This window comes from Antedon bifida, chromosome 8 (assembly GCF_963402885.1).
Source record: "Antedon bifida chromosome 8, ecAntBifi1.1, whole genome shotgun sequence".
Taxonomy (NCBI): Eukaryota; Metazoa; Echinodermata; class Crinoidea; order Comatulida; family Antedonidae; genus Antedon; species Antedon bifida.
Genome location: NC_136233.1, coordinates 14,799,701 through 14,823,349, shown reverse-complemented (window position 1 = coordinate 14,823,349; position 23,649 = coordinate 14,799,701). Strand labels below are relative to the sequence as shown.

The window sequence follows — 23,649 nt, the reverse complement described above, 5'->3', positions numbered from 1 at the left end:
CAACAACAGTATATTGCTGAACAATTCTGTTTTAATTTCATCACAATCGGACTACGAAAAGTTCACTTTCTTACGACCGGTAATTTTAAGTAGTTGGTAATATTAATAAAATATGCAATTTTTATATTGAATTATCATATTGGCCTGCCACCTCCTGCCATTAAAAATTGCGTTAATCTATAGAATATTAAATTATGCATTTGACCATGTATGTTGTAACCGTGTCTTGTGGTCTCAAGTCAACAAACGTGTTTTTATTATATGGCTAATCAGTGGTTTCTTCATAAATCTCTTTAATTATCGATGTGATTATATTTAAATTGTAGTGCCTGGTGATTGGCTAGTGGTTATGTCATCCACATCACATCCAATCCCCGGGCCTAATTGAATGAAAACTGCGACCCTGATCCGGGATTGGCTGGCTATTTATAGTTGCGATACGTCACCACTGACTCTACTACTGTACTCTCTAGCGCTCGTTTCGTTTTGAAAAGTAGACGCAAGGCAATCTTAACCATTAACAAATGAAGCATAAAAGTACCTTGTCTATTACTGTATTATTATTGCCACAAGAAGTAGACAACGATGCGTATATAGATCATGATTACACGTTGTAGCTACACTTAAGATTAGCCTACCAATAGGCCATCAATGTCAACAAAGCATAGGGTTTACTAGTAAGCCTAGAAGGCCTGGGCCAGTATCCTTGCTGATTTTGTAATTTTACATGTAGACTGAGACAACAACTCAGATAGTGCTACTACATAGCGTAGATCAATCGCGGCAGATTTCGAACATGGCAACATTAATGTTTTTTAAACCCAAAGGGTACTACAATTTACAAACAATTTGTATTTAATCTTGTAATTACATTTATTAATAATCTTGTAATATTTCTGGGAGATCGTTTAATTTGAATTCAGAAAAGTTATATTAAATTCGTCGCATAAAGTTTTGTTCGTCGCCATAGCAGCAGCTAGCGCTAAAAATATAAAATATTAATCATGCCACCAAGATAAGAGCGCGCGAAAGCATAGCCAACAAGGTTAAAGGTTGTTGAGCATGTGCAGTAAACAATATATTAGGCACGTGACTGTTTCGGTTAATTAAACTGTCTTTATTTTGTAACATTGTTGGCGGTCCGCGCTCTGTCGGTTAGAGTCTTGGAAGCTTTGATTTCAAACTGATGCATATCCTTCTATTCCTTAATCCATGCTTAGGCCTACTTAACTATACCCTACACATAGGATGCCGTACGTTTTATTTTACATAATTGCGCCAAAATATAGCATGTTAATTAATAAAATAGATTTCCTTCACGTAGGCCTCGTATTGTTTGATCCGCCAGATGTAAAAAATGTTGATGGATACGGATGTGTTGAAATCATCACTTCAGAGAGATTCATATAGCAACTAACATTGTTTGAATAAATTGTATTTCGTTAGGACGAACTAAAATCACTTCAAGGAATTGGTAAAAACAGTAATTCGTAAATTCGTTTGAACGGATCGCTAATGCGTTTGAACGGATTGTTGTTCGTTTTAATGTATTGCTAATGCGTTTGAACGAATTGTATACAGACTATATAGTAGGCCTATTAATAAAACAAACAATTATTTTCAGTACGGTATTGTCTTTTTTTCTACTTTTATTTTGAATATAATAATCAGGCCAATTGCATTACCAAAGCATTAAAAGTCATTCACATCAGCAACTTTTACTATAAATCTTGTTAAAAATTTAAAAAATAAAAATAAATCATGTTCATGGAGTGTTTTCATGAACTAGTTGTTTAAAAAAGTTATAAAAGCTCTTATACTATTCCTAAACCTACAAACCCAACTATTGTATTAAATAGCGTACAATATCACAATTCTGTGTTAAACTACCGTATTCGAACAATTTTTCGTTTTTTAAAAAGTTACTAAATTAATTTTTTTTTAAATACCACAGCATTACATGAGAAGAATATACACCGAACTTATAGTTTGGCTCTTCCACTACTAACAAACAACTCATATGATTAAACTTCAATTTAGGGAAGTAGGCCATATAGTTTAATTTTCAATTAAAATATGACACGCGTTTAGCGTACGATAAGGTACAGAAGTGCCGACGTCACCAAGACGACCACGCTGCTGGTGACGAATCCCGCTCCGTTGCAATCGTCCGTCGAACAAGTGGAGTAACAGGTTTCAATCCCTAAAACTTCTGAACAGGTATTTCCAACGGAACCACATATTCGGGTAACAGAATTTACACCATTAGCGCTGACTTTGGTTTTCTATTTAAAAAAAGAAGAAAGAACCCAGGTTCAGTTGTAATGGTAATTTATTATTACCCAAGGCTATAGAACGGAATCTGATAGAAGAAGATTTATTTTTAGTAGGGGGAATACAGACGGTGGATAATTTGGAATGTGGGGTGGGTGGTGTGGTATTTTACTCTTTGTTTTATAGTTTTTGTATTTGTATCGTTGGTTTGTTTTAAATTGTAATTTTACTGTGTGATTTGTATACTGGGCCCTCTGGAAGAACATTTATTTTTACTGAAAATGCTTCCCAGTAGAAAGAATAAATAAACAAAAAAGAAACCATGTTGCACACATTCACTTGCGCCGAAGAAATAACCAATAAAAATAAAACATACATAATGTGCATACAGAAAATAACTTAAAAATATAAATACAGTAAAACATAAAGTAAAAGTCAAAACTCATGACTATTATCCACTAAAAATTGATATTATATTACATGTGATTGCATAGCATGTGTAATTACATAAACGAGATTGGACGTTTCGAGGATAAATAAATGTTATATATCCCCCCACCCCCACCCCCCGAGAACTGATATTGAGCATAGAGATAATTATGAACTATAAAATATATTGACTGAGTAATTTTCGTCTCCCCGTCATTACAAATACAGTGAAATCTCGAGGACGATTATATTGAGTAATTTTCGTATTTATATTTAAAAATCGTTTAACCAAACCCTTTCACCACAGATGTTGTTTATGTCAAGGTTAGACAATGTAACTTACAGCACATGAAGTGATGGAGGAAGAACATGTCGTACTGGTGATAGTTGCACTGTCAAAGGGGTCATTGCAGCCGCTATCTGTTGTCACACACGTATAGCAATCGATACAATTGCCTAAAACAAAACACAATTCATTCAATTGAGATTGTTTTATACCCACTCAAAATGTTAAGACCTTCCCAGTGTACAGGTTATTCTGATATTTTACACTCCATTACCCCCACCTCCGGCAGCGGTTCAATGTCATTTTGATACCCCATAATTTACCCCAATCCCAGCATAAATTTCTGACTACTGTAATTTGGTTTTGGGAGATGTTTGTTGGTTGTTGTTTATGGTGATTGTTTGTTCATTGGTTTGTTGCACGGTTGATTGAGAGCTGTAGTCCATGGGTTTGGTTAAGTTGTTTTGGTTAGTGCGTCTCGATTAGCTATTGGATAATTGGTTAAGAATGCTGGTTAGAATTTTGCATTGTTAAGTTGGTTTATTGGGTGTTTTTTTGTTGATTGTGGTTTTTAGTTTTTTTTTATTAGTGTTCCATGACCTTCTCATCAAAATTAATGTCTCTCATTGTTGTACTATGTCAACATAATGTCAATGACGGCGAAATGTCACCAATAATGGGGATAGCTATGCAAACAAGTAACAAGTAAGCTATCTCCCAAGTCGATATCTTTTGTAGACTTACCTTTTGCAGCAAGACAACTTAATATCACAATCACAGACAAAAGTTTAAGAATCATTGTTGTTAAACCTATACAAAATAATATAATAAAAATACCATTAGTATTTTTAATGAGTTCCTTTTTATTAAACTATTGAACCAGGGAGGTATAAAAAAGTAATTATTATTTTATACCTCCTTGATTGAACCGTGTTCCTATCACTATTATAATAATTAGTGCATGGGCAATCATGTGTCTCATATAATAATCCTCCCATTAATCCTGGTAAAGATTTTTATTTACATCTCTTAGCAACCATTTCCATGGATATAACAAAAATAAACAGTTAATCAAAAACCTACTGACAAATTACTAAATATTTTTTTTCAACCATTTCCATGGATATAACAAAAATAAACAGTTAACTAAAAACTTACTGACAAATTACTATATATTTTTTTTTATTATTTAAAGAGTTTAATAAATTAATGATAAAGTATTTACCATAAATACACTTTACAGTTTATTCGCTTTCAATAATTATCCTCGGTGTTTTGTTGTTTGTGTAAATTTATTTAAGTGAAGTTTAAGATCATTTTATATTATATTATTTTTTCAAATTATATACAATCTACAATTTGAATTAGCTATATAAAATACGGTTTCACCACATCATCCAGGAAACCGTTTTTAAGACCGTTATTTAACGATCGAGACCGGACTCAATTGGGTTTTTTTGGAACCGTTATATTTTTTTATCTTTTGTGGTTTACCACCACCTTTATTCATTCAATGTTTCATTACATAACTTCTTTTTTTAAACATTTTCTACCTTTTTTCATTATATTGTTTTTCCCTCATTAATATCATAATTTTAACCTTTATTATCATACCATAGTAAACATTGGCATTCATTTAGGTTTTTACTTCTTAACATTCTTTTTTTGTGTGTTAAATCCTCTATTTACAATAACAAATTGTATATATTATTAAAATACTTTACTACATACATCAAATGCATTGTTTGAACCGTTATATTAAAAATATGTTCTTTTTATAGGACCCATTCTGTTGGCACACAAAATAGGCCTAATTCTAATTAATACCGTTCTTTCCAAATACAGTATTTACTCCGTTCTCTGCTCAGTAGAAATATTCCACACAACACTCTCCTTGTATATGGTGTATCACGTCTATCGACGTTGAACTTGCATTATTACATCTGCTGACGGCAACAGGCTCATACCATAGCATATAACTCCTAATATTAACCTAACCTACCGTCTAATAATCTCTCTACTAAAGGCTGCTGTATTAACAATATTGCCGGATTTTTAACGTCGCTAAAGTGTTGCTATCGAAACGGTGACTTGAAGTATATAGGCCTATATTATATATCATAGGAGACCCGAATAATTCGAATCTCAAACGCGAAAGTTGATTTTGTTTTACTATTTCACTTTATAGCCTATTTAATTAATTGTATTATTTATATAAAATGCTAACAGTCATGGAAAAAGACTTACCGTTTTTTCTGTACTGTGGGTGTTGTTGTTCGGACTTAAAGTTGTGTATTCATTGAGTACTGAAGAATAATATGTATATGTATTGTTATACGCAGCCTAGCGACGACACGTTTTGAAAGGACCGATGTAATGGTTCAGTAATATTTCGAAATTGGTACAATATATTCCGCAAACAGTCGATTCTCAGTGCTGTATCTCCATGACAATGTTTATCCATTAGGCAAATTCTGTAATACAGTATCACATGTTTCACATGTGATGTGCTTGTGTTACGGAAGATTATTAAAGGTTAGGATTTGATGCAGGCGTTACGTGTATCACGATATTTTTCTGTGATACTATTAAGTTAATTTAAGGTACCAATAATCGGATACTGTAAGTTACAGTTAAGTTCAGAAACTATATTATTCCTCTATTACAGTTTACCACGATGGCGCCACATATATATGTAAATAATTTGAAACCATACGTAACTCGGGGAAGGTTTCTATATTACATTACCAGTATACTTTAGAGTCTACAACTATCTTATCTAAAGCTCTGTCTACACTATCAAACTTGATGTCACAACAAATGTGATGTGCCCATATATTATGTAGATAGAGCTTCAGAGGATAGCTGTATACTCTAAAGTATATAGTGGGTAGTTGGAATTAATACAGCAATCTGAATTTTAGAAGAAACCAAAACGGCTCGATTATTATGATTTGGGAACAACATAAAGAGTTACGTAAAGCTTGGTTCCCACTAGGACCCAACGCAAGGACGTATTCACAACGCAAGTGAGTAGCTGACCAATCACAACGCGATGGATCGTCTGAACTCTGTCGCTGCTGTGATTGGTTAACTCGTTTGCCGTTGTGCAACCAAAAACTTTACAATGTACTTTCATGGATAAAGCAGTAAAACCGTTATGAAACATAGGCCTAAATACTGTAAACGGTTTGACTAACAAATTATTGTGAACGAAAACATTTTTAATTGGATATAAAAATAAAAAACAATTGTTTTCAGTATCGTTTCTTGTTTACTTTTATTCCGAATATATAAAGTATAATGTTAATAGGTCATGAGATAATATGTGAACCTTTTATAATTTAGTTGTAGTTGTAATGTCGACTTGTATACTTTTCTAAAATACTGTATATTTAGCTGGTCGATAAATAATATTTGTTTGTTGTTGAATGCCATTTTAATATCATTAAAAAAAATCCACTTTTACCAAAAAGTGGATCGAAAACAAAATTATTTACCTGAAAAAATCTAATTTAAAGCAAAAAAATATTCAAATTGGCTGCCAGCCAATGGGTTTTTTATTGAATTTAACCATTTTTTTGTCATTTTGTATTTTTTCTATGGAAGTGATTAATTTTATTAAAACTACAAAATAACCTATTGAAAGTCTGATTTAATTAATCTTCATGTTCATGTTTTGGGGGGACAATACATCTTTAAAATCTGTACTACTACATAGAAACTATTAAGTAAAAACTATGTATTGTTCCATTGTTGACACAAAAACTTTTTTATCGAAACAGTGCAATTTTGAAATAATTTTGATCCGTTGTTGTGTTGTTGTAGACTGTCGATGTTTTTTCGGTATTAATTTATAATCAATATTTATAAACACAATATATTCACAATTAAAATGTTGCATTCTTGTTTACGTAGCTCCACCAGCGGACGCTTTGATTTGTTTTAAACTACCTGTATGGATCGAGTTTAGGTATGACACGCCATGTGTCTCAATATGCTGTTATTGTTAAGAATATTAAGCTAAATCGTGTATAGAACCTCTAAGTATAATAAGACCAGGAAAAAGAGTATAAAAATCTTAATATTCCTTGATAAGATTAATGTTTAGATTAATAAAATATGATAAAGTACGTAAGTGCATACGTCATCAAGAGGACAACGCTGCTGGTGATGAATGTCGCTCCATTGCAGTAGTCCGTCTGACAACTGTAGTAGCAGTCATCTATCCCTTTTTCATCTTCACAGCTGTCTGTAAATGAACCACATCCACGAATAGTGATAGTTTTGCTAGTGCCGGTTGATGTTTTTTTCTATAAAAAAACCAGTAATTTTCATTCGCTTGTAGGCGCGACTAGGCCCCTACCGTAAAGTTGTCACTAGCACAGTTTTTCAAACGCTATATGATATTATGTTAAAGTATTCAGTGTGCGTCGTCGTCATCATGAAAGCGTTCATCAGGACGAAAATCAGCAGCAACAACACAACGTATTGTGACGTCAGTACCACTATCATCAAAGAGCTTCGTTCCCACTTGGACACAACACAAGGACGACGTAAGCGCAACAATCACGACGCGATGTCATCCGAACTGTTGCTTGTGATTGGTCAACTCGTTCGCGTTGCGCCTACGTCATTACATTTGCGTAAAAGTTACTTTCACAACACTTATATCATTTGTTATTATTGGAGAAAAAATGTGTTATTTTCATTGCTGCTGTACGGTATGATTATACTTGTTTCAATTATAAACCTTTGGTTGTTATTGTTTCTGTTGAGGTAGACCAGAGATAACTTACATAACATCTTTCACCATATCCGGACACGGCGTATAATGTGGTGCATTCCACGCTGCCGACCACTGAACTGTCAAATGGATCATTGCATCCTTTATCTAATGGAGTACACGAATAACAACGAATGCAGTTGCCTGAAACAAAGAGTAGTTTGTATTAATAGAAGCTAGTTCTATGGGCCTGTTTCTGCTGAGCAGAAATAATGATTATTAACCGTTTATTTTTTCAATCGATTATTTTTGGGCAGCAGAAACGGTGCAAAATGAAAAACCGATTAAAAAATAACCGATTAAAAACATCCATTGCGTGTTTTAATCGATTATTTCTTGTTTTAACCGATTACTTGCGGAGCTGCAACACAAATAGCGATTATTGACCACACTTTGACCTCTAGAGTATGGCAACCCTCATTCAGCATGTTGTTTATTTGCGCGATCGACGAAAATGTGAAACATTTATTGTTATTATTTTGTGGGGGAGAATTATACCGAGAGACTCCAGGATTCTGAGCTACAAGTACACTGTTACATTCCACCAGTCCAGGCTACCGATGTTTTGCATGTCCTTTTTTAGGCCGGTGGAAATATATAGCCTAGCTAGGCCCTGAGTAGAACCAACGAAACGAATTTTTCTCACCACGTGCCCTTCCTTATTAATATAACATCATGTTGTATGTGGTACGGCCTAGATGTTTATTTACTAATAATATAGCTTTACGTAAGAGTTCAATTTTTAATCCTACATATTAAATCCATACGAGAGTTTTAAGAAGCGATAGGATGGAACAAACCAACTCTCATCGACCTCCTTCCATAACTTGAACATCGCTGTGGGTATGGATGACGTGATTACCAAATAACCGATTAACGTCGAAGAAAATGTTCAGTTGCAACGCGGTCAATTCTGTGGTTTGTGGTACTTAGGAAATATCGATTATTTTTATTTTTTGAGCAGAAACAGACCATATGATGAAATTAAATATATAACATTTTGGCACATATGAGTTTATACCGGGTATTGAATATTTTGAGTGAGCGGACGACAAATAACCGATTTAATTCACTCATTGGCCTCCCAAATCAACACGTTGCGTGTATAATTAATAAATACAGACAGTACACGATGGTGTGCGCTCAAGGTGGCTTTGTATCATAACTCGCTTTCTATCATTTGAGACACTTTCTCTCACATTCGAAACACACAATCTGCCTGTACAAGCAAGTTGCCTTAACAGGACGTAGGCCTAGTTGTTGGTGGTTTATTTGTTGGTTAAATGTTTGTAAAGTAGGGCTAATTTGTCCCGATCCGTAGCTTATCCGAGATGGAAAACAAATAAAATAAGGATCTCTTTTCTGCACTATAAACACCAATTAGTTTGTTTTTAACATCTTTTCGAGCGTTTTAATTAATTTTAACCAATTTTCAACAATTTAACGAACTTTAGAAAACCTAGAATTTGCTTTTGATTGTACCAACCTGCCTACAATTTCAAACCATGTAATGTGTGTTTGACTGAAATGAATGAAAATAACTTACCCCTTGCAGCAAGACTTAATATTACCACCACAGACAAAAGTTGAAACCTCATTGTCATCCCTTTACAAACAATTACTGCAGTTTGAATAATAATTAAAAGAAAATGCTAATGTATTATTTTACCTTAATTAATTATAATATGCCTATTAGTATTACACAACCGCATTTGTTTTTTAAATATAAAAGTCATAGAACTTACTGCTATTAGTTGTTGTTCTGACGGTGATGTTTCTGGGAATTTTGAGACTTTTGATTTTATGGCTCAATATTTATGTATGTGAAGTTGGTTACTTCCTATTTACAATTCAAAATCAAACTATATATAATTATATACTTATTTGACTTTGCTTAGTACCTTGCGGCACTTGACTCTTTGGCGCCTTCCAGAGAAAAAGTTACATATCCAATCAACAATCCAGGATTTGGCACCAAGTGCAATGAGATTTCTTGCTGCAACTGTATGGTCAACGCCATCAAATGCTTTAGCGAAATCTGTTATAACTAAGCGTCCTGTTTTGCGCGGCTTGTCAGTTCCTTTATAAAGAAGGTTGAGCATGTCAATTAGATAATGGGATGTAGAGCATCCTTTCATACACCCATACTGGCTAGTGTCCATATTCGATCCAACATCGTTTAACAAGAGGTTGTATACAATTCCTTCAGATACTTTGGCAAACTGTGAAGTCAAAGAAACTGGTCTTAGTTTATCGTGTTTAATCGGGTACTCTTTTGGAATAGGACACACTATGGCGTCTTTCCATTGCCGAGGTACACAAGATTGCCTAAAGGAAGCATTTACAATGTTTGTTAATGGGAAACTCAATTCACGTGCAAACATTTGGATAATCTTGTTGGGCACATTATCAGGTCCAGTAGATTTTGAAACTTTAACTTTTTAGTCGCGTGGACGCGACTCTATAGTCCACGCGACTCTTTAGTTCACTATGTCGGTCGGTCGGTCTGGTATCACTATGCGTTTTAGCACGCGACTTATGGCTGTTGGCCTTGTTTTATGTGGTAGAACATTTCCCATTCCTCCAGTTGGGGTGCTGGTAAGCTAGAGCTGGTAAGAAACTTTGACGCACCAATGACACAATCCACAGATTTACACATTATACATGATTATTTAAGAAAGGTGTAAGTTGTTTTAAAACAGTTATAGGTTTGTGAATGTTTTGTATGGCGTTGTATTGAAAGGATGTTCATTCTTTGATTGACTATTCAGTATACATTACATTTTAACTCATGATAATATTCTCCCCATGTAAATCATATAATAATAATATGATCCAATTAAGAATTTTTTTTATTGGGTAGGACGTATTACTACTTACAAAAGTTCTGCAATTTTTCACTTTCATTCATCTTCTATTATATTCTATGGATAATAGCACTAGACCAAAATGTTTTCCTTTATCTCCTCCTAAACCGCAAGTTCGATACTAGCGCCGTTCGAGCTGGGACACCTTTTAATCCCCTTTTTATCCATTAGTCTATATTAAAACAGCAAATTTGTACGACAAATGTGTTTTTAGACAAATTTCTTTGCAACTGCCGAATGTTGCGTTCGGTAATTCTCGGCCATTTTTCTACGTCAACGTCACTCATGTCATTAGCAATTTTTTTTTTATAAACAAGAAGTAGGCCTAATTATTACACTGTACAATTCCATTGCTTGATTGTGTCTACATTGAACATGTTTTTCAATGTAATGGTTCTATTCAATTCAAACGTCACCGCGCTCAAATGTAGAAATGGGGTTGGGGGCACTGACCAATAAATAATCAGGCACGGAAAAAAAAACAACCTAGTGCGCCGTCTGTAAGTGCACGATAAATCAATTACTACATTATTATTTTCCAGAAGGTGCTGATCCATTGTCCTGGGTCCTCTGGGAAAACAGTCTCGTACTGAAGACTCGGTATTAAAAGAAGAAATAAATAATTTAAAAATATATATATTTTCAGTATCGTTTCTTGCATATTAATGAAAACAGCGGTTTATCTTCTTTAAGTCTATATCGTGCCTAGCTTACCTGGATAAACCAACATAAGCCTCTCTCTCCGACGAGAGGTAAACATTACGAAAAGAAGAACATTAATAACATTAATTTTCCCACACCCCCGTCGGATAATGGACCAGTCCGCCACCAGTACGCCCTCAAGTGAGACACGCCCACTTATCATCGTCATCATTTTCTTTTCGTAACGTCGTTGTGTACGAACGTCTTTGGAATACATTCCTGGAATTCCTGAGGAATTAACAATAAAGACTTACAGTAGACTAGAAGAGAAGAATAGAAAGAAAACGAAGCTAAGTGTAGTATCACATTACGTGTAGCACTTTGTAGCTAGATCGTTATCTTGTAATTTGATACGTTTAAAATCGTTACTCTTGGCTAGTTGCCAAGAGTTAAAATTAATAGCGTTGTAAGCCGTTATCCAGGGTACCACCTGGATAGAAATACTGGAACATCTTTGTGGTTTGATTAGGTAGTGGGTAGAAGTAGGTTGCTAGTTCGCCATGCCTAAGCAGGAGTGTGTTAAATGTAGGGGTCCCCGCTCTACCGTGAAGTGGGACCGCCACTTGGAGTGCATAAATTGCCGCACGTGTTCCGAGTTGTCGCCGTGCGATGTTTGTGTCCGCTGGACACCGTCCAAGTTTAAATCGCTCCCTAAGCCTAGAGAGCGCACGGAAACTGTACCACCCCCGGAGGTGAGTACCGCCGATACGGCAGGCCCTCCTGCCGCTGCGCCGGAAGTTAGTCTTCCAGATATGCCTGCCTCGGCTGCGGCCTCTGCGGTCCCGGGGGTGAATGAGGTTTCCCCGGCGCTACTGCAAGCCATTGTTGCAGCCGTGAGAGCTCTGCCGAGGGATGAGCCTGAGGTACCCTCTCAGAATAGACCTCCTCCCCATATTCCATACATTGATGTTGGCCCACAGCAGACCTCGTTTTTCGATGGTTCGTCCGTCCAGCAAAGGGACTACGATAGTGACAGGACGATGGTCTCGCTCTCTGACGATGATAGAGATAGCTTAAGAGAGCAGGCCGGGCCAGGGGAGGAAGGTCTGCAGGCGCTAGTAATGCGGACGGTCCCCGACGTGCTGTCCTTTCTCGGCGTCGATTTCACGTATCGTGAGCCCAAGCATACTCCTTCATCTAAGCGGTATTCTACTTTTGGCGTGCGCACGCCCTTTAAGAAGGTGTCATCGTGCCCGGTTACGCCTCTCGACCCGGAACTTGTGGAACGGGTAGAGCTGATCGCTAAGGAGCCCAAGATACGTAGGCCTATGCCTTATAACCTATCATCGGCTTTTCCGGTGCCGCAGAAACAATTTGATCTGTACATCGCGGCGCCGAGCGTCCCGGAGTCAGCGAAGGAGCGGGTCCGCGAGGACCAGAATCTGGACCCGTCCAGGACTAACTATTTGAAGCCTTCGGAATCCCGGACGGAGGACGTCCTCACGTCCGTCGACAGGGCCGCACGCGAGACGCTTAGAGCCGCCTCTATGGCCGGGTACTTGCTATCCTTTCTGGCTGATCCAGAACATCCGCCCCAGGGCGATTCGGACGTGATAGCTTTACTACAACAGATCATGGGCCTGGTTGTTGATCAACAGGCAACGATCTCCTTATCTGCGGCCGCGGCCCGTCGTATTAACGTCTTGGGTGCAACTGACATCGCACCGACCGATTTCCGTAGATTTACTACATCTGACTCCTTCGGGGCGCGGGACTTGTTCTTTGGCTCTTTCTCGCAAAAGGAGGATAAATGGGCTCGTGAGAGGGAAGCTCGTCGGGAAACGAGATCGCGCTTCCCGCAAAAACGCCGGGCCAGCAATTCGCGCCCAAGGACAGCCGCACGACCGCCGCCTGTCCCCGCTGCTCCTCAGCAGATGCAGCCTCCCCCGCCGCCACCGGCTCAGCCTGCGCTAAGAGATCAGGCTTCTACATCCAGACAGGCTTCACACCCCCCTCGCGGAATGCGAAATAGGGGTGGCAGAGGCGCCACCCACAGGGGTGGTCGCCGCTATTATAATGTGAAGCGCCGGTGACGGCCCGGGGACGCCCGTCCCTCCAGGCGAGGGCGGGCAGGTGGGGGGTCGCTTAAAACGGTTTTCACGGGTTTGGGAGACCCTCACAAAAGACAGATGGGTACTCTCCACCGTGACACACGGGTATCGTATCGAATTTTCGAGCCCTCCAATGAGCGGAGGTGCCCGACACACGAGGATTCCGTCAGAGCCGAAAAAGAGTCAAGCGCTCATGACGGGCCTCGAAGCACTGCTCCAGAAAGGAGCCGTAGTGCACGTTCAAAAAGAACACCTTACGATCCCGGGACACGAATCCACCGTTTTCCTCGCCCAGAAAAAATCTGGCGACTGGCGACCCATCCTAAACCTCAAAAGTCTGAACAAGCGGTACATCCGGCCCCGCAGGTTCAGGATGGAGACTATCTCATCTATCCTGTTGGGGCTAAGACGAGGGGACTGGGCAGCCACAATAGACTTGAAAGACGCCTACTTTCACGTGCCTATTGCGCAAGAACACCAGAGTTGGCTGCGCTTCCGCATTCACGATCAGGTATACCAATTCGTTGCTCTGCCGTTCGGCCTCTCAACGGCCCCACGAGTGTTTACTCGTCTAGTGAGAACCCTGGCGGCGTTCTTTCATCAACACGGCATCAGAATTTTCATGTACTTAGACGATTGGTTGATCGTGGCCCAGTCCAGGGACCAGCTGTTAAGCAGCTTATCCTTTGTCCGCCTCGTGACGGAACAAGCAGGGTTCATAATAAACGAGGAGAAGTCATGTCTTCTTCCCTCTCAGAACCCTCTGTATCTCGGAGCCCAAATAAATTTGGTTACGGGCCGTGCGTGCCCATCCATCGAGCGTGTGGCCAAGGCAAGAACTGCAGTGCTACATCTTATCAATGCTCAGGCTCCGACGGCGTACGACTGGCTACGCACCTTAGGGTCACTGGCCAGCTTCGTCGCCCTCGTTCCGTTCTGCCGGTTAAGGATGCGGCCTCTACATCTGCACCTTCTGGCAGCGTACCGCCCGAAATCGGACCCTCTATACAAAGTGGTTCCAACGAATGCGTTCATTATCTCGCATCTCGAATGGTGGCTAGTGGAAGACAGGTTACTTGTGGGCACACCTATACAAAGGTCAATTCCGGAGGTCCGTGTGGAAACGGACGCATCCGAAGTAGGCTGGGGCGGTCACATACCGTCTCCAGACATTCGCGTCTCCGGCCTTTGGTCGCCCGAGGAGACGCGCGCCCACATCAACCTGCTCGAACTTTGGGCAGTCGAGCGCTCGTTGGAGGCTCTTCTTCCCCATCTGGCAAATCGCCATGTTCTCGTCAATTCCGACAACACAACCGTCGTGGCATACATAAACAGGCAAGGGGGCACACGGTCTCCCACGCTATGTTGCCACACGTGGACGTTGCTAATGTGGTGTATAAAACACAACATCCAACTATCAGCGGCCCACATTGCGGGCCGTCTGAACATAGTGGCGGACGCACTGTCCCGCCCATTTTTACGTCCTACGGAATGGCGTCTCCTTCCAATAATCGCCACCCAAATATTCAACCACTTTGGGCGGCCCCATGTAGATCTGTTTGCGACGTCAGGCAACACGCAGCTCCCGACGTTTTGCAGTCGATACCGGGATGCACATGCGTGGGCGGTGGATGCCCTGTCCATACCATGGGACAACCTTTGGGCATATGCTTTTCCACCGATTTCAATACTACCACTGGTCCTGACGCACATTCAGCGCCATCAATGCCGAGTCCTACTAATAGCGCCATATTGGCCCAGGCAGCCGTGGTTTCCACTGCTACTAAGCCTTCTGTACGATCAGCCGTTACGTCTTCCGATACGGAAGGACTTGCTGATGCAGGGCCGAGCTCGGTTTGCCCTACCGAACCTCAAATCCCTCGACCTGACTGTATGGCCATTGTCAGGGATCGCTTCAGAGACTCAGGCATTCCAGATGGCCCGGCCGCCCTCGCGGCGAAATCCCGACGGGAATCCACTCTTGCTGTCTACAATAGCCGATTAAAGCATTTTTTCAAATGGTGCAAGCGCCAAAAGACTAACCCTATGAAAGTGACTTTAGGCCAGGTCTGCGCCTTTCTGCATTACCTGTTTGAGTCAGGTCTGCAGGTTCGCACCGTATCCGGCTATCGGTCTGCCTTGGGTGCAGTAATTCCGACCTTTAAAGACGGCTCGACCATCTCTTCATCCCCTGCAATTTCAAGTTTGCTTCGCGGGATGTTTCGAGAACGGCCTCCTACTAAGGCCTTGATTCCACGTTGGGACGTCAATGTCGTCCTAGCCGCTCTTATGCGCCCACCCTTCGAGCCCCTGAGTAGGGCATCGCTTTACAACCTGTCTCTCAAAACTGCCTTTTTGATTGCACTAGCCTCGTGCAAGCGCAGAGGTGAACTGCACGCTCTATCTCTGGAGCCAGGGCACGTCAGGTTTGAACGGGGTGGCGCTCGGCTAGTGTTTAGGAAAGATTTTCTTGCAAAATCTCAGACATTGAACTTCTCGCCGCCGACTGTGTTTGTTCCCACCATTGCTGCTTATTCAGGGGTTGAGGAAGACAAACTTTGGTGCCCAGTGCGAGCACTAAAGTTCTACATCAAACGCACAGAGTCCATTCGGGTCTCAGCGTCACACCTGTTCATATCGACAGTGTCACCTTTTCGACCGGCTGCGCGGTCGACACTTGCAAACTGGGTCGTGGCAGCCATCCGGGCTGGCTACGACTCCACAAATACGCCTCCTCCGGCACATATGCACCAAGTGCGTGGCATAGCCGCTTCATGGGCGCTGTTTGCTGGGGTGCCTCTCCCTGACATCCTGCAAGCGGCATGGTGGCGATCGCAGTCCACCTTCACATCCCACTACCTGTCGGATACCTCCACTCACCAGTCTTCGGTGGCGGCTTCAATCTTGAAGCCCAGACACTAGGTACGTATAAGAATGTTTACCTTGCCTCCCGCCTCCGACTAGACTCTAGTCCGGTGCTACACTGGCTTATGTTGGTTTATCCAGGTAAGCTAGGCACGATATAGACTACACAAACCAACAGTGGTGTTGGTAGTCTATGAGTGCCGCTTACCTGGATAAACGCCCTCCCTACCGTCCCCTCAGGCAAGTGGTCTTGAGAAATGATGACGATGATAAGTGGGCGTGTCTCACTTGAGGGCGTACTGGTGGCGGACTGGTCCATTATCCGACGGGGGTGTGGGAAAATTAATGTTATTAATGTTCTTCTTTTCGTAATGTTTACCTCTCGTCGGAGAGAGAGGCTTATGTTGGTTTATCCAGGTAAGCGGCACTCATAGACTACCAACACCACTGTTGGTTTGTGTAATCTGTACTACTACATATTTATTGAAACTATTAAGTAAACACTATGTATTGTTCCATTGTTGACAGAAACAACATTTTTATCGAAACAGTGCAATTTCGAAATCATTCTGATCCGTTGTTGTGTTTTTAGACTGTCGATGGTTTTTCGGTATTTATAATCAAATATAATGATAAAAGCACACATCACTCATGCTCCTCCATTCACAATTAAAATGTTGCATTCTTGTTTACGTAGCCCCGCCAGCGGACTCTTTTATTTGCTTTAAACTACCTGTATGGATCGAGTTTGTGGGGTTTTTTTCAATTCAATTCATCCTTTATTGGCTAATTTAAATATACAAATCAGAAAATCTTTGTTTATACATTGCAGTTAAAATACATCAACAATGTTAAAAACAATTTAAAAAAAAGTAAAGACAATATATTAAAGCTTATAACAATAATTTGTATATACAAAAAAAAACAACTTAAAACTCAAAATTTAAAAATAACTAAAGGGTAAGCTTGCTTCGGACGTGTAGACGATGGTTCTCGGAATGATAATGACTCGGGTAAAAAGGTTTTAGAAGGTCGTTCTGGCTTGGACGTTTTCTGTCGGTTTTTTATCATTATTGAAATGCTTGATATTCGTAAAACTAAACCTACTCTGTTTCACAGTGTCTTTTAAAGTATAGTGTTTATTGTTTGGTAGGGCCCTTGTATGGCGGAGGTGGGGAGGCGGAGTTCATTTGAGGGAGGTGCTTATTCGAGGGAAATTTTTTACTTTTAATAATATGGTAACATTTATAATCAAATAAAATCCTAGATAGATAGACTAGATAATAGAATAGATATGAAAAGTGGTAAAAAAGAATAACAAATGCTTGTTAAATTGTAGATAACAATCCGATGAATTCTACTACAAATAGTATTATTGTGTTATACAAAATGCGATTATTATTCTAAGTGATGTTTTATTGGGAAGGTGTTCGGCGTTTATTCAAATAAATACCATCCTAATTGGTATAATTATTGTAATTTTATATACTATTCCCCACAATATACTCGGATGCTTTATGGCGTATATTTAATTTCGTCTTTATTAATTTGCAATATAATTTTTATTTCGTTACTGCACCTTCACACGGGCGGTCCGAAAATAAACAAAAAAATAAAATGGCTATCGCCACCAACGGCAAACCAGGTAGTTGCAAGGCGAACCCATGGACTCACCGTGAACCCGGAAATTACTTCTAGTGCGCACAGTTGAAAATCTACCGATGAAATCAGAAATTTTGTTTCAAAACCCTTTATAATATCTTCCTAAGATAGAAATATGGAACAATATCGTAATAGTGAAAACTAATGTTATCAAATCTACGTTTCGCCGTAAATCTGAGATAGATAAGGTAGGTAACAAAGGCGGAGATTTGTCCCGAAGTTTTTCCATTGTGCTCGCCTATGTCAGAATTAACCATAATTTATATATAGATACATAACATTTATATTTCAGAATTATAAAATTATGCCACGCCATGTGTCTCAATATGCTGTTATTGTTAAGAATATTATGCCAAATCGTGTATAGAACCTCTAAGTATAATAAGACCAGGAAAGAGTATATAAAATCTTAATATTCCTTGGTAAGATTAGTGTTTAGTTTATTAAAATATGATAAAGTACGTAATTGCATACGTCATCAAAAGGACGACGCTGCTGGTGATGAATGTCGCTCCGTTGCAGTAGTCCGTCTGACAACTGTAGATACAGACTTTTATCCCATGTTCATTTCTACTACAGGTGGTTTTTTTTAATGGCGAACCACATCCACGTTGCATAAAACTGTCGCCAGTGCCAGTTGTTATTTCTTTCTATAAAAAAAATCATTTTCATTCGCTTGTAGGCTAGGCCCTATCCTAAGTTGTCACTAGCATAGTTTTTCAAACGCTATATGATATTATGTTAAAGTATTCAGTGTGCGTCGTCGTCATCAGGATGAAAATCAGCAGCAATAACACAACGTATTGTGACGTCACAATCATCAAAGAGCTTCGTTCTCACTTGGACACAACACAAGGACGACGTAAGCGCAACAATCACGACGCGATGTCATCCGAACTGTTGCTTGTAATTGGTCAACTCGTTCGCGTTGCGCCTACGTCATTGCATTTGCGTAAAAGTTACTTTCACAACACTTATATCATTTGTTATTATTGGAGAAAAAATGTGTTATTTTCATTGCTGCTGTACGGTATGATTATACTTGTTTCCATAAACATTAAAAAACCTTAGATTGTTTCTGTTGAGGTAGACCAGAAATTACTTACATAACATGCACTATATCCGCTGCATTCTACGCTGACCACCACTGAACTGTCAAATGGATCCTCGCATCCGTTATCCAATGAAATACACTCATAACAACGGACGCAGTTGCCTGAAACAAAAATAAAAGTAGTTCGGATTATTAGAAGCTAGTTCTAATGATGAAATATAAACATGTTGTCACATTATGATTTTATAGTATGAATATTTTGAGTGAGCGGACGAAAATAACCGATGTAATTCACTCATTGGCCTCCCAAATCAACACGTTGCGTGTATTTTTTAAATAATCATAAATACAGACAGTACATAGATGGTGTGCGCTCAAGGTGGCTTTGTATCATAACTTGTGTTGTAAGTAGTTTATAATCATTTGAGTTACGTCCCTCACATTCGAAACACCCAATCTGCCTGTACAAGCAATTTGCCTCCTGTACAAGCTTGACTGGTAGTTGTTGGTGGCTTGTTTGTTTGTTGATTAAATGTTTGGAGAGTAGGCCTAACTGGTCCCGATCTGTAGCATATCCGAAATGGAAAAAACATTGGATAGGATCTTTTTTCTTCAACCTGCGATGAGGCATTTCGATATGGCATGGAAACGCTGCACTGTAAACACCAATTAGTTTGTTTTTAACTTATACCTTTTAGAAGGTTTCAAACTATTTTAATCAAATTTTAACGGACTTTTAACCTGGAATTTGCTTTTTATTGTAATTGTTTTTGTGTATTTTATCATTGTTTTATTTTAACTTGAACAAACCTACAATTTCAAATGTAATATTGTGTTTGACTGAAATAAATTAAATGAATGAATGAATGTGCTGCTTCCACATCATTTATTTGCTTTCTGTATCAAATAAAAAAAGTAATAACTTACCTCTTGCAGCAAGACTTAATATTACCACCACGGATAACAGTTGAAACCTCATTGTCATTTACAAACAATTAATGCAGTATTCAATGTTATTAAACCTGTGCAATAAAAAGGGCAGGTGGGTGGGTGTTTTTTTGTTTTGTTTTGTTATTAGTAGATATTTTACTTAAATTGTACTTGATTTTCTTAATGTATTATTTAATACGACGTTAATGTTAAGTTTAAAAATGAATGTTTTAAAATCTATAGTTTGAATATTAAAAGAAAATGCTAATCAGTAATAGTATTTTACCTTAGTTAATTATAATATGCCTATTACACAACCACATTTGTCTTTAAAATATAAATATAAAAGTCATAGAACTTACTGCTATTAGTTATTGTTCTGACGGTGCTGTTTCTGGGAATTTTGAGACTTTTAATTTTATGGCTCAGTATTTATGTATGTGAAGTTGGTTACTTCCTAGTTCCTATTCAACCTATATATACTTATTGCCATAGAGGGCGTAAATGTAAAAGAAGTCACGGACCTCGGGTGGGAATGATAGAAGTATTTTGAAAATATTATTAATTTTGACAACCATGCCAATTGATTGATTGCATTTGTAATGTTGAGAAAGTTCCTCCGTTTTGCCTTTGATGTCAATGATTCAAGATGATAGAAGCGATATAATTTGTATTTGGGATGGAAGCGGTAGATTGCGATGATGACCGAAACCGAAATAAATGATTAATTAAAAAAAGGTTCCATTACACTCCGCATTTATATACCGTAATTATTAGTATATATTATATTTTAGGAATGTTGATACTCTGTTCATTTGATTTTATGTAACAAATATAAAGATGGTACAGTGTGTGTAATGTTGCTGAAGATGACATTGTCTCTGTGTGTGATCTGTGGTAAATTTCGATGAATCAATTCTGGGTAATAACACGGACACAGTGCATATACGAACGGATTAATTGTTTGTGAAAACTAATTATAATAAACGAACTAATTTCAAATAGGCCATAAAACAAAGAGTAATACAGTGTTTAAAAAAACAACCAAATATTGTCAGTATCGTTTCTTCTTGTACTACTTTTATTTCTGAATATTTTATTGTTATGAAAATAGTTAAAATTGTGTCATATGAAATGCATTTGTGTCTCCAGAAACAACGTCTTGCTCGATACTTTCCTAAAATACTGTGACATTACAGTTTTATTGTTCAATCGTTAACTGTGAACATCTTTTCTATTCAATCTGATTTGAATAACTAATATAGGGTTGTCTAATAGAAGGATGTCTGCATATTATCAAACAGAATAGAGTAGTATTATTTTAAAACTAATCTGAATTTATTGTTGGAATGTGTTGTAGACCATGGAAAAGTCCATGTGTCGCTTTGTCTGTATTCATTCGTAATAAATTTAATTTTCAAACATAACTTCCCGAATGTAGTATTATGCTACCGTACACACAATTAAATATGATACGTGTTTTAGCGTATGCTAAGATACGTAAGTACTGACGTAACCAAGAGATTAAATACACTGCTAGTGGTGAATGTTGCCTCGTTGCGGTTGTAGTACGTTTCGCCGTTGCAGTTGTCAGTTGTACAAGTGTAGAAACACGCACTGAACCCATAATAATTTTCTATACAGTAGCCATCTATGAAGTCACCACAGTCACGAAAAACAAAATTTACACCATTTTGGGATGCTTTGGCTTTCTGAAATAAAAACTAATGCTTTACAAACCAATAAGGCCTAGTGCGTATACGTTTAAAAACATCCGATTGGCAATCTGATCAAACTCTTGTTTGATCAGTATAGTCGGAAGCTATCATAAGGCGTGCACATATTACGCTACGTTTACGTAATCAGTGCTGCATCATCGTCTGAAATAAATATATTGTAACAACCATCACTCTAAAACTTGTTTCTCACGCAAGAACCTAAGGCATCGCAAGTAATTTAATTATTTAAGTATAATTATCCCGTGTCTCAATTTTGCATAAAAGAGAGTACCGTCACATTTTTATTTGGAAAAAAGTGTTATTTTATCATTATATTTTTAATTGTAAATCTTTGATTATTGTGTCTTAGACAATACTTACATAACATGTGTTGCCATATGCGCATGTCACACTGGGGACCACCGTACTGTCAAATGGGTCATCACAGCCTTCATGTGTTGATGAATCACATGCATAGCACTTAATACAGTTACCTGAAACACAAGAATGTTTGGTAGAATTTATTACTTTTCATTATCTTTGAGTTTTAGTTTATAGTTGTTTTTTTTAAATTATATATATATTATTATACAATATAATTATACAACAATCAGTATAAAACATGTTTTAGACGAGTTAAAATTCAGGTTGAATCACAATTTTTTTTTAAATGATCAGAAAATCATTCTAGAAAAATATTAAGCAGAAAGTTGCATGATATAATTATTATTATCAAGATATTCTGTTGTTACAACTGTTGTTAAATATAAAATGTATTATTTTATTCTAAGGAAAAAACTTACTATGCTAAGGAAATACTGTATTGATAACTTAAATTGATACTTAAAGTAAAAAATAATAACCAAGAACTTAAAAATGTAATATAAAAGAATATTCATAAAAGTAACAGAAGAAGACTTACCTCTTGCAGCAAGACAGCTAATTACCACCACAGACAAAAGATAAAGACCCATTGTAGTACCTAAAATACATATTAAGTGAGGTTAGGTAGGCATATTATAAAGTAATGGTTTCATACACTATATGGTGTATTGAATCCATGCATCTTCCTTGTGGGTTGTTGTGTCTTTAAGCTTGGTTTCCATTAAGCTTGGTTCCCACTAGAACGTAACGCAAGGACGTAAACGCAACGCAAGCATGTTGACCAATGACAAGCAACAGTTCGAATAATCCATCGCTTGTGATTGGTCAATTCACTTACGTTGCGTTACGTTACCAAGCATTAAAGCTTGGTTCCTACTAGAACGTAACGCAAGGACGTAAACGCAACGCAGGCGTTTTAACCAATGACAAGCGAAGTTATAGACAGTTAGCAATCACAAGCAAATAAGCCATCGCTTGTGATTGGTCAATTCACTTGCGTTGCGTTACGTCCTTGCGTTGCGTCGCTAGTGGGAACCACGCTTTAGGACGGAACGTAAAGACGTACGCGAAACGCATAACATTAGACCCATCACAAGTGACTGGGCGTACGAACTGTTGCTTGTGATTTGTCAAATTACTTGCGTCGCGCATGTCCCCTGTTTTCCTGTCAACATAGACCTAACGTCATAAATCGACGGTAATTTTGAATTTTATGGGCGATCGTTTGTGTGAAAAATGCCATTTTCTCCATCGCCAACAATTCATTTACCACATCCATTTCTCCTTAACTTCAGTTCTGCTACGCGCCTACTCATTGGTATATACCAATATTATATAATATTATAAAATATAAAAGTCATAGAACTTACCGTTTTAGGTGTTGTTCTAACGAAGTTATTTAAAGACTGTTTCTGTGATTTTATCTGTTTGGAACGCTTTTACATGGGTCGATATTTGAAATTCGTATGTATCAATGTATTGTTAAATTTCAAGTATCACTTCAGTTTACTTGAGATTGGTGCAATATATTTGATGTGCTTGTTCAAACATAAAGTAGGCCTACTTTATAACATTTTATAGGCCCGTTTATATCAAGATAAACAAGGACAGTAACAGTTTCCACTGAAAGCAAATAAATTA

At 38.3% G+C, this 23,649-nt stretch overlaps 4 protein-coding genes across 4 annotated transcripts; all 4 read right to left on the bottom strand.

Moving 5' to 3' along the window:
- Positions 1-1,918: 1,918 nt before the first annotated feature.
- Positions 1,919-5,337, bottom strand: LOC144850054 (uncharacterized). The gene is made up of 4 exons (XM_078707230.1): positions 5,237-5,337; positions 3,734-3,799; positions 3,047-3,159; positions 1,919-2,285 (listed from the first exon to the last, which is right to left on the bottom strand). Exons 2-4 carry the CDS (start codon positions 3,786-3,788, stop codon positions 2,088-2,090), a joined length of 366 nt encoding a protein of 121 aa, XP_078563356.1. The 5' UTR covers positions 3,789-3,799; positions 5,237-5,337; the 3' UTR covers positions 1,919-2,087.
- Positions 5,338-9,655: 4,318 nt separating this feature from the next.
- LOC144850997 (uncharacterized) lies at positions 9,656-10,159 on the bottom strand. The gene has a single exon (XM_078708521.1). It carries the CDS (start codon positions 10,157-10,159, stop codon positions 9,656-9,658), a length of 504 nt encoding a protein of 167 aa, XP_078564647.1.
- An 8,206-nt stretch (positions 10,160-18,365) lies between these two features.
- LOC144850996 (uncharacterized) lies at positions 18,366-20,296 on the bottom strand. The gene is made up of 4 exons (XM_078708520.1): positions 20,269-20,296; positions 19,904-19,998; positions 19,029-19,138; positions 18,366-18,572 (listed from the first exon to the last, which is right to left on the bottom strand). Exons 2-4 carry the CDS (start codon positions 19,959-19,961, stop codon positions 18,366-18,368), a joined length of 375 nt encoding a protein of 124 aa, XP_078564646.1. The 5' UTR covers positions 19,962-19,998; positions 20,269-20,296.
- A 1,091-nt stretch (positions 20,297-21,387) lies between these two features.
- Positions 21,388-22,598, bottom strand: LOC144850995 (UPAR/Ly6 domain-containing protein crok-like). The gene is made up of 3 exons (XM_078708519.1): positions 22,547-22,598; positions 22,006-22,118; positions 21,388-21,618 (listed from the first exon to the last, which is right to left on the bottom strand). Exons 1-3 carry the CDS (start codon positions 22,596-22,598, stop codon positions 21,388-21,390), a joined length of 396 nt encoding a protein of 131 aa, XP_078564645.1.
- Positions 22,599-23,649: the final 1,051 nt, after the last annotated feature.